This window comes from Neofelis nebulosa, chromosome 10 (assembly GCF_028018385.1).
Source record: "Neofelis nebulosa isolate mNeoNeb1 chromosome 10, mNeoNeb1.pri, whole genome shotgun sequence".
Taxonomy (NCBI): domain Eukaryota; kingdom Metazoa; phylum Chordata; class Mammalia; order Carnivora; family Felidae; genus Neofelis; species Neofelis nebulosa.
The window spans coordinates 70,492,292-70,508,736 of NC_080791.1; the positions used below are offsets into that span (position 1 = coordinate 70,492,292).

At 48.0% G+C, this 16,445-nt stretch overlaps 1 protein-coding gene across 4 annotated transcripts in view; it reads left to right on the forward strand.

Annotated features, from left to right (window-relative positions):
- The window catches only part of SPON1 (spondin 1), a 259,933-nt gene extending 244,369 nt beyond the window's left edge, over positions 1–15,564 (forward strand). The window contains exons 8-17 of one of the 4 annotated variants that reach the window (XR_009249792.1): positions 825–1,026; positions 1,991–2,131; positions 2,595–2,670; positions 3,628–3,810; positions 8,934–9,104; positions 9,197–9,364; positions 10,109–10,273; positions 12,004–12,267; positions 13,858–14,713; positions 15,377–15,564. Coding sequence is in view for 2 of the 4 variants with exons in the window: in XM_058688314.1 (XP_058544297.1) it covers positions 825–1,026; positions 1,991–2,131; positions 2,595–2,670; positions 3,628–3,810; positions 8,934–9,104; positions 9,197–9,364; positions 10,109–10,273; positions 12,004–12,267; positions 13,858–14,021 (1,534 nt within the window). In the remaining 2 variants the exon portion in view is untranslated. Of the gene's footprint in view, positions 1–824; positions 1,027–1,990; positions 2,132–2,594; positions 2,671–3,627; positions 3,811–8,933; positions 9,105–9,196; positions 9,365–10,108; positions 10,274–12,003; positions 12,268–13,857 lie in introns of all 4 variants that reach the window. The other 3 variants (XR_009249793.1, XM_058688314.1, XM_058688312.1) reach the window with 3 other exon arrangements.
- The last annotated feature ends 881 nt before the right edge of the window (positions 15,565–16,445 follow it).

Genomic DNA, 16,445 nt, shown 5'->3' on the forward strand with positions numbered 1-16,445 from the left:
TGAAGAGTATCTCTAAGTGAGTGCAGGAAGTTTCCATTCCCCAACTCTGATCTGTGCCCCATCTCAGCAGGAAATAACTAGAATGGTCATCGTCCCAATTCCCTCAAGAATGAGGAATGATCAAAAGAGGGTAGGGATTAAAACCGGTAACCAGAGAGATAATGTGGCTGATTGCAGCTGCAGACTAGTAAGTGCAGCTGTGACTCTTTACCCAGAACTTTGTCATTTGCCTTCCAATTTCCCCAACTCTCCTCCTTAGGAGCGGATTTGAGGCTTGCCCTCGCGTCTCTGCCTTTGGCTGCCTCTCAAATCAACTCTTTCCTTGCTGCATCCTTGGTGACTCGGTGATCATCTTTGCTGGGCATCAGGCAGACAAACTTGGGTTCAGTTACAATAACACAAAGTATTTGTTCGTTTACTCAGAAACAGTGAGCATCTACTCTGTGCCAGGCACTGTTGTAGGCACTGGAAATCAAGCCATAAATAAGACAGACAAAAGCCCTGCTTTCCTGGGGCTCACCCTCCAGTGAGAGTTGACAGTCAATCAACAGCTGAACAATAAGAAACATCTACAAAAACAGTTTAAGTGCCTTGAACACATTAAAACTGGATACGATGGTAGCATATGATTCTCTCCACGTGTGGCCAGTGGAAGGGCGCAGGATAGCGAAGGGTGTAAAACAGGAGTGGCCACAGGCAGAGATCAGTGGAAGACCAAGAATCCTTGGTCCTTCTGTCCTCTCCTCCTTCAGCTCTGGTCTGGCCTGATGTCCCTCAGAGTGTGTACCCCCCAGACCCCCTAATGTAACGTATCTGGTTTCCAGGAGAGCGGCACCCTCGGCTGAATTTTCAGTGGACAGGACACGCCACTTGATGTCCTTCCTGACCATGATGGGCCCCAGCCCCGACTGGAACGTGGGCCTGTCTGCAGAGGATCTGTGTACCAAGGAGTGCGGCTGGGTCCAGAAGGTGGTACAAGACCTGATCCCCTGGGACGCCGGCACCGACAGTGGGGTGACCTATGAAGTGGGTATATGCCTGTGGTGGTGAGGGACAAAGCTTTCTGGGTGCTTTCTCTTCCCCCAGCCTTGTGCTGGGGGTCCCAGACACAAATGTGGTAAAGGAATCCACAGTCTGGAAGGGGAGGCCGGTGTAGTTCCACCCTCACATACCATATACAGTATGACCCACACAGCTGGCCAGGAGGCCATGGAGAGGGAATCTGCTAAAAAGCAGTTCCTAGGTAAGCAAGGGAACAGCAGGAAATGGGCATGGAAGCAAAAAGCAAGAGACGGGGGTGAGAATAGGGAACAACAGAAGCTGATGTATGTGAGGCTGGGCCAGATCCTGGAGGTTTCCAGACACCTAGGTTAAGGACTTTGGATTGTCTCCTGATTTAATATTTTTCATTGCATTGAAATCCGAAGCCATTGGAAAACCAGTGGCAGGGCAGTAAGTCGGAAAACCCCAGTTTGTGGGCCAAACTGGGACTACCACCTGACTTGTAAATAAGGTTTTCAAACCCCGCTGCCCGCATTCAATTACATGTTGTAGGGAGCTGCTCTCTCCCTACAAAAGCTGAGTCGAGTAGTTGGAGCCGACACAGTGGGACCCACAAAACCTAAAATATTTACCATCTGACCCTCTCTAGACTAGTTTGCCAATGCCTGGTCCATCAGGAAGAGCTCTGGATTCAGGCCAGCCTGGTTCAGCTGTTTCCTAGTTGGGATGAGCTCTCTGAAACTTTGTCTTCATCAGGACGTAATCCTGAGTACCTGGGAGAATCTGAAAATCGAGGTCTACCGATTTTTTTTTGCACGATACACGGCGTGAATAGAATTGCATTAACACCAGAGGCAGTTAGAGCTGTTGTGAAATCCCTAACAATTAGGTTTTTGTTCTGATCATATTACAATCAAGTTGCTTTTGTGGTTTTTAAACACTCTGTTTCCCACACTCTCTCTCTCTGTGTTCTCTTCCCCGCTGACAGTCACCCAACAAGCCCACAATTCCCCAGGAGAAAATCCGGCCCCTGACCAGCCTGGACCATCCTCAGAGTCCTTTTTACGATCCAGAGGGCGGGTCTATCACTCAAGTAGCCAGAGTTGTCATCGAGAGAATCGCCCGGAAGGTACTGGGGCTAGAGCTCACCCTGCCACAGACCCTTCCCACCAGGAGTGCGAGCCAACTATACCCCTATCTGCTCAGGAATCATGAGGTCCCTGGCGTATTCCAAAACACAGGACTCCTGGACCGCCTGAGGTTTCTAAGCATGCAAATTATTCGTAAGATCTAAATGAGCAAAATCAACATTACAGTGGGGTTCTGTGCTCCACTGAATGATTTGGTCCAGACAGATAGGTATCCTAGTGAGTTCCATAACTGATTACTGACGTCTGCCATGGGTCAGGGACTGGGAAGCTGTGGCTTTCTTGCCATTTCTCTTTCAGTGTGATCGTAAATGTTGGCTTGGAACTCCACCGTGGCCTGGGATTTGCACGCAGGGTGGGCATCCGATTTTACCTCCTCCCTCGTCTGACCCCAACACGTGCCACTGTTTGATGGGAGCCCTCCAAGAAAAATTCCTTTTGCAGGGGGAGCAATGCAATATTGTACCTGATAACATCGATGATATTGTCGCAGATCTGGCTCCAGAAGAGAAAGATGAAGGTATGTAAGTTTTCTTGGTTGCAGGTAGCAATATAACCTGGCAATACCTTCTGAGAAATCAGTTTGCGAACAGGTTTTCAGAGCTGCAAAAATAGTATGTCCTTTGACTTGGCAGTCCCTTCTTTAAGGACTTCTTCCTGGAAGATAAGCCAAAATGAGGCCAGGACTCAAAGAAGATGTGTTCACCAGTATCGGGCCTTTGCATGGGCGTCCTGGGACCCCCGGCACTCCCCACTTTGATGGTCACTCTGGCCTGTGAGGCAGCGTGGACACGTCCACTTCCTGGGCAAGGAAAGGGAGGCCTAGATCCTATGGTCAGAAGGGAGCAGCAGGCCCATGCCTTCAGCCCCTTCTCTCATGGGATCTGGAGCCACACCACTTGGGCTTTTTTCTGTGGCCTTGGACAGGACGCTTCCATGCTACCTCACTGTCCTCACCTGTAGAATGGGGATAATAACAGAACCTGCCTCGCTGAGTGTTGCTGTGAGAACCAGATGGGACAAAACATGTAAGGTTCTTACAATGATGCTGGTGTGTAATAAATGCTGGGTGAACATTGGCTGCCCTCATCGTGACACCTGTGTATGGGGTCGTTGAGAAGATTAAACAGCAACACACACACACACAGAAGGCTGTGCTTCCCCAATTGCCTGTGATCTGCCTGTACACCCGCAGAAACCGTGTCTGCCGGGAGTGAGGGGCCAGAAATGAGAGACCCTCATGTGTTGAGGGGAAGGGTTAGTAGGACTCTTCCCTGTCGCTTAGATACTCATGGAATGATTAAAATATCGCCTTTAAAGGCAAGTGAATAGCTGCTTCCACCCCAAGAGTGCCCAGGTTTGCTGAGGCAGGGCAGGCAACGCAGATTTTCTTATCCCCAAAGGAGCTTTCGTGGGGATAGGGCCGGCTCCAGTGTCCACAGGCTCCCAAGGAAAACCTGTCCCACGCTCTTTCCAGATGACACCCCCGAAACCTGCATCTACTCCAACTGGTCCCCGTGGTCCGCCTGCAGCTCCTCCACCTGTGACAAAGGCAAGAGGATGCGGCAGCGCATGCTAAAGGCGCAGCTGGACCTCAGCGTCCCCTGCCCGGACACCCAGGACTTCCAGCCCTGCATGGGCCCCGGCTGCAGTGACGAAGGTGAGGCTACAGCCCAGGTGAGCGAGGAGCTGGCAGAGGCTTGTTCTGTGTTGTGGCGAGGGGCGCCTGGATGGCTCGGTCAGCTAAGCATCTGACTTCGGTTCAGGTCATGAACTCATGGCTTATAGGTTAGAGCCCCGCATGGGACTCTGTGCTGACAGCTCAGAGCCTGGAGCCTGCTTCGGATTCTGTGTCTCCCTCTCTCTCCGCCCCTCTCTTGCTCACACTCTGCCCCTCCCTCTCTCTCTCTCTCTCTCACAAACCAACATTAAAAATATTTAAAGAAAAAAAGAAACAGGTGAGCAGGTTGGCCAACACTGAATCTCAATCCATCGCCCTAGTGGGACATGACCATCGTGGGCCTTCGTGTTCTATTCACACCCGAGTTGGAGCACCTCCTTCCTGTGTCAGGACCTCGGGGCTGATTGCAAGGATCCTGTCTAGCTCTCTGCAACTGCTCAAAAATCAGGCCTGAGCTGTGAACTTGCATGGCCTCTGTCATGATGGCACAGGCTTCAGAATGGCACTGAGCTGATTGCTGTGCAAAGGTCAGCTGCCTACTTTCCAGGGTACAGCTGTACTCTCCACCTGGACAGGTCTAGTCTCTATACCATGAGCTTAACTGTCTCACAGGTGCGATGAGGCAACAGGAAGAGATATAGAAATTGGGCTGGTTTATGCCAGGAAGAAAACCACTTCCAAGATGAGTATAATTGAAGAAAGCTTATCCCACTGTGGGTCATTCTCCCTCTGGTTCTTGCTGGGGACAGTAATACGTCTCCTGGCTGCACTCCCACGGTGATTTATTGCCATTTGTGCCTTTGATAAGGCACTTCAGAGGGGAGTGAACCCCCCCCCCACACTTCCATGTATTCTAGATATTAATCCCTTATCAGATAGGATTTGCAAATATTTTCTCTCATTCCATTCCATAAGTTACCGGTTCACTGTTGACCGTGTCCTTTTGCCCAAATTCTAAAGTTTCGTGAAATCTGGGTTTGTTTTTTCCCCTTTGGTTGCCCGTGCCTTTGGTATCCTATCCAAGAAATCATTGCTAAATTAAGTGTCCTGAAGGTTTTGCCCTAGGTTTTCTCTTAAGTTTATAGGTCATTGATCCATTTCAAGTTAATTTTTATATACGATATTAGGTAAAAGTCTCCATTCTTTTAAATGGGGGTATCCGCCTTTCCCAGCACCACCTATTGAAAAGCCTGTCCTCTCTCTATTGAGTGGTCTTGGAACCCTTTTCGGATTATTTGCCCATTTGCGTGAGACTTTATTTCTAGGCTCTCTATTCCAGTCCATTGATCTGTAGGTCTGGCTGTATGCCAGCACCACACAGCTTTGATTCCTGTAACTTTGTAGTTAAATTTTAAAATCGGGAAGTGTGAATCTTCCAACTTTGTTCTTTTTCAAGGTTGTTTTGATTATTCAGGGGTCCTTAAGATTCCCTATGGAGTGTAGGCTAGATTTTACTATGTCTGCAATTGTGCCTGCTTTTTGTGCCTGACGTGTGTACATGCAGCCCAGAAGCTACCCCACTCAACGCCAGATTAAGTTCTCTTGTGCTCACATCCGGTTGCCTTCTGCACTTGATTATTCAGGGTGTGGTTAGAACAGGAAGGAAGCAGAGACCCCTTTGGATGTTCCAAAGGAATTAGACTGCATGAATATACATCTTATTGTAGCGGGTGCATCTTCGTTTCTTCCTAATCCTCTGGGCCAGCCCTTTACCCCTTATCTCCCCACTCCCACCCATCTTCCAGGGCCCCACTAGAGGGATCTTCTACAAAGATCTGATCATTTCACTCCCCAGCTAAAAGATCTGTGGCTCCTTATGGCCCATGTGCAAACTCCTCAGCTTAATTTACAGGGCAAATAGTCCTGCAGCGACCCCGGGTGCAAGGCCAGGGCAAAATGAGCACTGTGACACAAATCCACACCACATGAGTTACACTGCAACACTAAAGACACATGGTCAGTAAAGGCACTTGGGGACAGCCATTTGGGGGTCACTGGAAGAGTTGAGCCTCAAGTCCAAGCTCTACCTGTCAGGTACACAGTGGGTGGTGGCCAAATTCTGCCTTCCTGGCGTAATGTCTTGCCAGGTCCTGGAAAGCCTGAGGTGGGACTTGTCAAGCCTGGTACCCCTAACTTTTTCTGTACCAGCCTAACCATTATTACACTGGAACATCGTGTTCTTTGTACGGGCTTCCTTTGGTTAGCCTTGTCCCTGGGCCTAACGTGTGGGTCCCGGGAGAGAAACCTACAGTGTCCCCCCGGCACTGTCCAGAGATTAAATCACCATGGGTAGGCATCACACCTGGCAAGCGACAGCCACATTCATGTGCAGGCTGGGCTCACAGTTCTTCTAACTTCATCTCCCAATACCATGTACATAAACACTCCGTACTGGGGTGTTGGCATAAGCTATCCGTTCACCTTTAAAAGCAAATCTCCTTTACCCAACAAAAGTATACTCAGGTGTGCCCTCTTGTGTGAAATCTTCCCCTAAACTCCAAGGAGTGGGTTTTTCCCCTCTGTGTTACCTTCGCTGTCATATTTTCAGTACCTGGAATTATTGTGCCCAGCTCTTAAAAGAGAACAAGATCCATATCTTAAGTTATCTTTTTAACCTCAGAGCATACCACTAGGCATTCAAAGCATTCAGTACGTCTTCATTGATATGGATAAATGGATGACATCATTTCCTTTTTCTTTTAAAGAACTAAGACACACGCGTGTGCATGCACACACACACACACACACACACACTCCTATGTTTCCACCAAGGGTAGTTCCCACCCCTATTTGGAAACGGGACTACCAAGCCATGCTGCGAGCTTTATCCTCCCCCCGCTCCCCACCTCCAGTGTCACCTACATGATCATGGCCTTTGCTAACCCCTAGGGATAGAAGCAAAGCCATATATAGCCCAAGACGTCCACACAAAAGAATGGTTCTACTGCCTTCCTCACTCTTCCTCTGTCCCCTGGCACACAGACATTCCCTCCCCACACTACCATTTGTTCTCCATTAGCAGCTGGGGTATTCTCTTGGTTGCCAGCCTCAACAGAGGCAATGAGAGGTCGGTGGTCACTTAGTGTAATCTGTTTGGGTACAAATCCACCCTGTGTTTGTCTTCAGGTCCCTATATCCGAAAGCCAGTCGCAATCTTTACCCTCCGGAACAAAATTCTCATCAGTTTTTCTAGACAGGGAACTGGCAGCTTTAGAGAAGAACTATAAAATCCCAGGTTCCTCTGAGTAACAGAGCTTACATTGTATCTCAGAATATATATAATACCTTTCCAGCACTGTCTAGTAGAAGTTTGTGATGGGAAAGTTCTGTATCTGTATTATCCAAAATGGCAGCAACTAATCATACGTGTATGATTACAAACTACATTTGTACATTCAAATGTAGTTAAGTGACAGAGGGAAGTGAATTTTTAATTTTACTTAATGGTCTTAGATATAGGATACACCCTAGACCATGCAGATATAAAATCTAAGATAAATTATTATATAAAATAAAACATTCTTGTACCCATCCAAGCAGCTTTCAACTGTATTGTCCTGAAATAAGGAGTAATCCATGCACCTGGAAAACGGGCATGTCCTTTTAGAGAACAATTCCTGGTTTCAAGATTTATACCTTTTAAGTTCCCCTCCATCCCCAACTGCCTGACTCCCCTTGAATGCCACCCAGTTCTAATTCCAGGATATTTAACATACAGTGTTATGTTAGTATCAGGTGTACAATTCCATACATTACTCCGAACTCATCTGAAGTGTACTCTTAATCCCCGTTACCTAGTTCACCCATCCCCCACGCCCGGAACAGTTTCTGTGTAGTTGAGACAAACCAAAAAAGACTTTTAATGCCCCTTGCTTTATTTCTGAAATTCCACAAGTAAAATCCTACAGGATGTGTCTTTCTCTGACTTATTTTGCTTAGCATTATGCTCTCTAGCTCCATCCATGTTGCAAATGGCAAGATTTCATTCTGTGTTATGGCTGGATAATATTCCATTGTATACATATACCATTTCCTTTATCATCAAGCGATGGACACTTGCGTTGCTTGCATAATTTGGCTATTGTAAACAATGCTGCAATAAACACAGGAGTGCATATATCCTTTCAAGTTAATATTTTTGTATTTGGGGATAAATACCCAATAGTGTAGCATTGGATCAGAGGACAGTTCAATTTTTAACTTTTTGAGGAACTTCCAGTGTCTTTCCACAGTGGCTACTCTAGTTTGCATTCCCACCAACAATGCACGAGGGTTCCTTTTTTTCCACATCCTCCCCAACACCTGTTGTTGCTTTTATTTTAGCCATTCTGATGGGTGTGAGGTAATAGCTCATTGTAGTTTTGGTTTACATTTCCCTGATGAGTGATGTTGGGCATCTTTTCATATGTCTGTTGTCCCTCTGTGTGTCATCTTTGGGGAAATGTCTGTTCGTCTCCTGCCCATTTTTAAATTGGATTGTTTGGTTTTTGGGTGTTGGGTTTTATAAGTTCTTTATATATTTTAGATACCAGCCCTTTATCAGAGAGGCCATTTGCAAATATCCTCTCCCATTCTGTAGGTTGCCTTTTAGCTTTGATTGTTTCCTTTGCTGTGCAGAAGCTTTTACTTTGATGTAGTCCCAATAGTTTATTTTTGCTCTTATTTCTCTTGCCTCGCGGGACTTAACTAGAAAAATGTTGCTACAGCCCATGTCAGAGGAATTACTGCCTGTGCTCCCTTCCAGGATTTTTATGGTTTCAGGTCTCACATTTAGGTCTTAAGCCATTTTATTTTTATGTACGGTGCAAGAAAGTGGTCCAGTTTCATTCTTTTACATGTAGCTCTCCAGTGTTCCCATCACCATTTGTTGAAGAGACCATCTTTTTCCCCATTCAAAACCGTGCACTGGCACAAAAACAGACCTTGTAGATCAGCGGAACAGGACAGAAAGCCCAGAAACAAACTCGTGATTATATGGTCAGTTAATCTTTGACAAAAGAGGCAAGAATACACAATGGGGAAAAGACAGCCAGTTCCTTCTCGATTCCTGCCCTGGAGAGCTGGGCACGTGGGCTGCAGCGGCACCTGCTCGTGTGTTGCAGACGGCTCCACCTGCACCATGTCCGAGTGGATCACCTGGTCGCCCTGCAGCATCTCCTGTGGCATGGGCATGCGGTCCCGGGAGAGGTATGTGAAGCAGTTCCCTGAGGACGGCTCTGTGTGCACGCTGCCCACTGAGGAGACGGAGAAGTGCACGGTCAATGAGGAGTGCTGTGAGTAGGGGTGCCCAGCCAGCAGGGGCTAGGGGAGGAGAGGGGGTGCTCCCAAGGCGGCAGCCGTGACCCCAACAGGGCTGGCCTCCCAGCTCCCAGCAGCTGCCTGATGACCGAGTGGGGCGAGTGGGATGACTGCAGCGCCACCTGCGGGATGGGCATGAAGAAGCGGCATCGCATGGTCAAGATGAGCCCGGCGGACGGCTCTACGTGCAAGGCCGAGACCTCCCAGGCGGAGAAGTGCATGATGCCCGAGTGTCGTGAGTGGCCGTGGGGCAGGGGATGGGGGCGGTGGGCCAGACCACAGAACCCCTGCTGCTACCACCAGCAAGGCCGGAGGCTGGGCGCGTGCTGGGAGAACATACGGCCCACTGTCCTTGCAAGAGCCATCAAGCGGGGCCTCCCTTGAGGGACATTCTGAGCGAGGCTGGGATGGCAAACTGGCGACCTCTGGAAAGCACTCGTCAGCAGCTGTGTTTTATAGGACCCCAGAGTATCCTGGTGGGAGGCGGGTGATATTGTAATACATTCGGGCAGGACATCCACCCCTCAGGTCATAGGCCCCCACTCTTGTTCTGCACTGGACAAGCCTGGCCCCATAAAGCATTACAACCCCAGCCCTACCCACAAATGCACACAGACCCACACATCAGTACACATGCACACACATGCACACAAGTAGCGGTCACCCTAGGGATTTTAGCAACAAAGTGTCCAAAAATGTACTGCATGGTCTTGGGGGAGTGTGGGGTGTTGCAGGCGGGGACTTGTGTATTCCTGTTGCTGAGCTACATCAGCAGGGGAGATGCAGGAGAGTGACAGGAAGGGCAGTAGTCTGCTGAGCCACTTCTTGCTCCACGGGGTCACTTGGGTCACCTGAAGGCGGTCAGTCCATGGCACTCGACTCCAGGGGCCAGAGTAGGGAACAGAGGGTAGGGGACACAGGGAAATCAAAGAAAGTAAAGGGAGCCTGTTCTCAGTGGCAAACCTGGCTCTTGGCCTAGACACCATCCCCTGCTTGCTGTCCCCGTGGTCCGAGTGGAGTGACTGCAGCGTGACCTGCGGGAAGGGCATGCGGACCCGCCAGCGGATGCTCAAGTCTCTGGCAGAACTCGGAGACTGTAACGAGGAGCTGGAGCAAGTGGAGAAGTGCATGCTGCCCGAATGCCGTAAGTCCTGCAGCCCAGCCGCCTGCTGGGGACGAAGAGCACAGGCTTTGGGTCTCCATGTTAGCACAGATCTTTAACCTTCAGTCTCCTCACTAACAAGAGGGGGTCCTGCTACCAGCTACACGACACCCAAACCGCACGTTGCTATGAAGTCTAAAGAGGAGACGGAGATGGGAAACACAGAGCACAGGCTCCTTGTCAAGGAGCCTCATTATGTGGCTCTTGCCCTCCCCGCCTCCACAACTCTCTGATCCATGGCCTTTCCAACCTTTTTACTTCTATTCCTTTTCCCTGTGACCATTTGCCCACAACTAGAGGGTGGACGTGAAGTCAGTAACTTCTGTACTTTTGCAGCCTTGCTAAGACCAGCAACGAAAAGCTCAATGCCCACCCCCACCTCTTGCAAAACCTCTTTGATCACCTGCATTTCTCGGGTACTGATCTCCAAGGAGAGGGAGGGAGCCCATTTTTCTGGCTAATCTTCCAAGAGAGCTTCTCTTTTAGGAAGTAGAAAGTCAGGCTTGCTAGGATGGGTTTTTTTGGCTTCCTCTGAGAGGAAGTTCCCAGCTTTGTCCCTTATGCAGATGACCGCCCCCCTGCTCAACTGTAAAATAGCAAGAAACATTTCCTAGGTTCCTCTGAGGATTAAACCACATAACTGGTCCAAGTGCCAAACACTAGACCTGGCAGGTGTGTTACACTCAGTGTTACATATTACAGTTCCCAAGCTGTTTTAGCTACATGTGGTCATGTGTGGAGATGACCCAGACCATCAAACTGAGGCTGAGGCTTTGAATAACTAAGGTTGACCCTGTGTTCAACCCATCTCACCAAGAGTGGGGGCTCCAGAACCTCTGACTGAGACACTTACCCACTGAAACGTATATTCACAGGGTTCACTGAATGGAGAACAACGCTTCCTGTGCGCCAGGAACTGAGCTGGGAAGATTTCATTTAGTCTTCACAACTAATGAGAAAAATACCATTATCCTCATTTTACACATAAGCTGCCTGAGCTCACAGGGAGAAAGGCCAAAAATTACTGACCCAAATCAGTTCTTCCTAGATCTACATTCTGCAGACCCAGTGAGGAGTCCAGAATCCTTTGCCTCCTTAGGTCACATTCTCAGAATCAGACCGTTGCATTATTTTCCCTCTACTTTGTGAGGTGTTGGCTTAATAAGAATATGCTGGATCCTATACCCTGATAGACCATTAAGACCCCCACTTGTCCCCACCCCTCTTCTCTAATGAATTTTCTGTTTCTGGCTCCTGCGATTTTTGCACAAACTGCCATCTGTAGGACCCGGGGAGATGTTGAACGAGAAGCTACCAGAGCCTTACTGCAAAAGTCACAATGGCCTTGGGTATTGGTCCACAGGGGTCAGCTCTGAAAAATACCCAGTCCTTGGGACTGTGGAAGATGGCTCTATGCCACTTAGGGCTGATTTGACAATACTCTAGCTGCTCACAGGGAAGGGTGAGAGACTCGGAACATATCTTCCAAATTCCTCAAGTCATTTGGGCACAGAAGGTGGGTTATGACCTGGGCACCAACCCTGTGGGCTGAAGTCAATCTGCATGTAGGAACCTCCCAGTTCCTTCTGTAAAATGGGAAAACACCTTCTCTGCATCTCTCAGACTTGTGTGGAGATGTTCAGAGGAAAACACAAGTGGCCATATGCTGTTTCAGACTTGAGATCCACTCCTGCCCATCTGTGTCTTGCCAGCCATTGACTGTGAGCTCACCGAGTGGTCTCAGTGGTCGGAATGTAACAAGTCCTGTGGGAAAGGCCACATGATTCGAACCCGGATGATCCAAATGGAGCCACAGTTTGGAGGTGCACCCTGCCCAGAGACCGTGCAACGAAAAAAATGCCGTATCCGGAAATGCCTGAGAAATCCATCCATCCAGAAGCTGCGCTGGAGAGAGGCCCGAGAGAGCCGGCGGAATGAGCAGCTGAGGGAAGAGTCCGGAGGCGAGCAGTTCCCAGGTACTGCTCCCAAGCCTGAAGCTGGAGTTCGGGGACATGTCAAAGCAGGGGAAGTGGGTCTTGAAAATTGATAGGGGTTTGCGAGTTGAAGGCATCCCCAGCAGCAGGTACAGGGCTCGCAACGGCACAGAAATGCCACAGAGCATGAGATGGTCAATAAATAGGGGGCAGATGGAGCAGAGTACAAGGGGAGAGGCAGGAAACCAGCCTGGAGACGTGGGGACCAGACCATAAGCCTGCTGAGGTTTTGAGACTTGATCCTGTGAGAAGTTCTAAGCAAGAGGGACTTAACACATCTGTGTTGAGGTGGCAAAAACAGAGGCCCAGAGGCCACTTCTGTTTGTAGCCCAGGAAAAAGTGTGTGTCCCTACTCTGGCACTAAAAAAAACAACAAAAACCTGGGGCTTCACTGTTGAATAAGCTGGTCCACAAGCAAAGACTACAATTTCATTATTTATTTCATACTTTTGCTAGTGACAGATTCATGGGTCAGCCCTTGGTACAGACTGATGGTGTTTGGATTCTCTGGAGTGGGTGAGGAAGGTGTCGTATTTGAAGGTTAATAGGTACACTGTGTTGCTATTTTAAAAGGCACAGCTCAATTTACCCCACATTCTCTTCCCTAAGGCCTCTCACCCCGACAGGACAGAGAAATACAGATCTGAAGAGCCACCTGATCGTTCACTGTCCGTTAAGGAGAGGTGTGCATATCAAAGTGCTATCTGTTGGGACAGGGTAGTCAGCCATTCAAGAAATGGTGATTAAGCCCAACTATGTGCCAGGCAGACACTGTGCCATGGCCTTCTCCTCCATAAAACTTAGCATAGTAAACGTGCCTGGTTGTACAAGAGTAATGTAGAGGATCTTGAAAACATTTTTTGAAAAGATCTCCTCTAACCTCTGAGTCAGGTTAAGTTTTAAGGCAAGCATGTTTATCTGTGTAGGGAAATTAATCACACTTGAATGTATTCAGGAGACCACGTACCTGGGGAGCAAAGCATTAGGATAAAGTGGTTTAATTGCTCGAGTGCTAACTGCCATCACCAAGCCACCCCGAAACTACTAGGATTCTGCAGGTTCGTGGCAGGAGCTGGCTCAGCTAGGTGGGTCTTCTGAGGTCTTGCTGAGACTCCTGTAGCTCCTGACAACTGGAGGCTCGGCTGGGGCTAGAAGGTCTAGACCGGCCTCACCTGCACTTCTGGGGCCTCAGAAAGACTGGCTGGAGTCTCTCACCACACGTTCTCTCCAGCAGTCTAGCCAGGCTTGCTAACATGGGGGGGTGGGGGTGGGGGTTCCTACCAGCCTGTTTGCTCATGTTCCATTGGCCAAAGCAAGTCAAACAGCCAAGCCCAGATTCCAGAGGTGGCAATGTGGACTCTGTCCCTTGATGGGAAATGCTGCAACAGCATTTATGGACACAGAGGAGTTGACAGTCTCTAATAAGGGCCCTAACCATTATTAAACTCAACCCATCATTCCATACAAAAGCAGGGAAGCCCAGACAACCCAGTTTCATAGCTGTGGCCTGGAGTTCAGCATTCAGTTTGGTCCCCCCATTTCTGCTGGCCTAACCTGACCTCCTGCTTCCAGGCTGCAGGATGCGCCCGTGGACAGCCTGGTCGGAATGCACCAAACTGTGCGGTGGTGGGATCCAGGAACGCTACATGACGGTCAAGAAGAGGTTCAAAAGCTCCCAGTTTACCAGCTGCAAGGACAAGAAGGAGATCAGAGCGTGCAATGTTCACCCTTGTTAACAAGGGTGTAAGTTTTCCGGGGCTGCACCCTGGCTTGCACAGTCATCGATGGCTGGAGTGTGTTTGCTTGTTGTTTAAGGCAATTTAAATTGTATACATTAGTTTTCATTTCTGCAGTGTGGTTCGCCCACCAGTCTTGTTGATGCCAGGGACTTCCTTTCTGTCTGCTTCTTGGTATGCAGAGGCTGCGTGGGGCTCCCTCATCCCCAGATGGCCCTCCTCCAGCACAGAAGTGAGTAGTGTCAGCTACCTGTACTGGATGGACATGTGTCCCTCTGGAGCACCCACCTGGGCAGCTGATACAAGCCTGGCCCCCTCCACAGGGAGCAGCAGCCAGGTGTGGAAGGGATTCCGTGCCTCGGTCCCAGGGTGCAGTGGGGAGGAAACAGTCCTGCTCAAACGGAGAGCGCAGATTCCCCTCACTCTTGTCTTTGGCCTGCTTGCTCTTGTAGGAACCTCGTTTGCCCATCTCTTTTCATTTAGTGGAATTTAGGGTCCCTTGTTGAGTCTCCTCCGTCAACAGTTATTGGGAAACAAAGAGCTGGTAGATGTGAAGTGCATTGATGTAGAGTGGCTTTTCTTTCAGAAATGTATCTCCCCTCCTAATATTGGTTCCTGATACCCCAGAGAAAAGAAACTTTGGCTGCTTTATTGGAATTTAAGGTTGCCACTTCTTACACCTGAGGTAAAAGGTACTAAGTCTAGAAAGTACCTTTCCCTAGCTTTTTTTTTTTTTTTTTGGGGGGGGGGGGGGAGGGCACAATTCTTCTAAGGACGCCAGCCTTATAAACTTATAAACCTTCTGACATTACATCCTTACTAGGACCCAGGCAGCAAAACCGGCCTCTCTAGAGGAGTCCCAAACTTACGCTTTTAAAATCTTCTGACATGCATCTAGATTTTAAGTTTTCAAACCAGTTCTACCAAAACATCTTTTAGTTATACATCAGCTGCCTGCATCCCACCAGGCCATTGCTTCAACAAAAAATACTTTGTATATTAAAAGGTGTTTTTTTTTGTTTTTTTAGTCCTAAAGTTTTATATGTAGAAAGAAAAAGTGTTTCAGAGACCAAGAAAGAAAGCTAGGGAGAAAGGTATTATTACAGAATCAGGCTGGGTAAGAATATCTGGTGGGAAGCCAAATTCACCTCAGCTTTCCACAGTGGGGCTCTGGGCCCTCCATCACCTGCATAGGAAAGGCCACGGTTTTCCATCCCCTTCCAAGCACTCATACGCACCAAATTCAGGGATTCTGACTACCAGGAATTCGTGTAAAAGGACATTTTACTGAGCTGAGTCTAGCAGCAGTTTTTACTTATTCATTTATTGTTAAAACTGTTTCATTTCTGTTGCAGGTTTTCATTATGCTTAATCCAAATATGTATCCCGGATGAGATGCATACGTGGTTTTGAATACACTACTTTAAGAATTTGCATTAAGCCCATCAGGATGTCTCCAAACACAACATACATATGATATAGCCCTGAATCTGTATTTTCTTTAACATCAAAGACCGTTCAATAAAAAAAACTCATTTGGGTCTGGCTGCTGTGTTTTTAAACTGAGTGTTCACGAGGTTGGGACTTCTTGCAGTTATCTGCCTGAATCGTATGCAGCAAAAGACAGGGTTTCTGGTCCCTCATTCAAGAGGGGCCATTATTACCAACCAACACAGCCCTGAGTCTTCTAGAACTTTCAGTTGTTTCCAATATTATTTTTGTGATCCTTAAATGGACTGCTTTCTCACCTCACGAAGGAGTGTAACATAAGGAAATAAGAGGTTTCATTCGGACAAAAAGTCTTGATACAGAACCTGCCTCCTTGTGCATTCCTCTCAGCCACCTGGAGGCAGATATCCACCCCGTGAAAATCAAAGGTCAAGTCAGTGATTCCTAAGTAAGTAAGGACAAGCCACCCTAGTGTCCCATGTTCTTATCAGGTCTCTATTGGATACATTTTTAATATTAATTTTGGAGACTTAAAACCAAGTAACTGGATAAGGGCTGAGAATGGGTAACATGCATCTTGTTATGTGTTATTTCTTTTGGTTGCAAGGGGGAATTTATAAGAAGCATCAAATCTCTTTCTTACCAAAGTCTTGGGTTAGGTAGTTTATAGTTTTTCTGGCTAACCAGTCATTTTGGAAATAAAGACTTTACTATAAAAATGAAATTGTTTCAAGTTCCACTTGGGATAAGAAACAGATGAGACACCCAGTAAAAACCACCATATAAAGAGGAGCTAAAATTGTTGTATATATTTACATCCACATTTTAAGATGACAATAAATTCAGAGATCTATTCCCCAACCAGACCATGGGTCACTCACCTGAAACCTTCCTTGCCGATGCATTAATTGAAGAAAGTCTGTCGTAATTAAAGAGAAAAAGCCTACACTTTTTCAGACCCAGAACTGAAAAAAA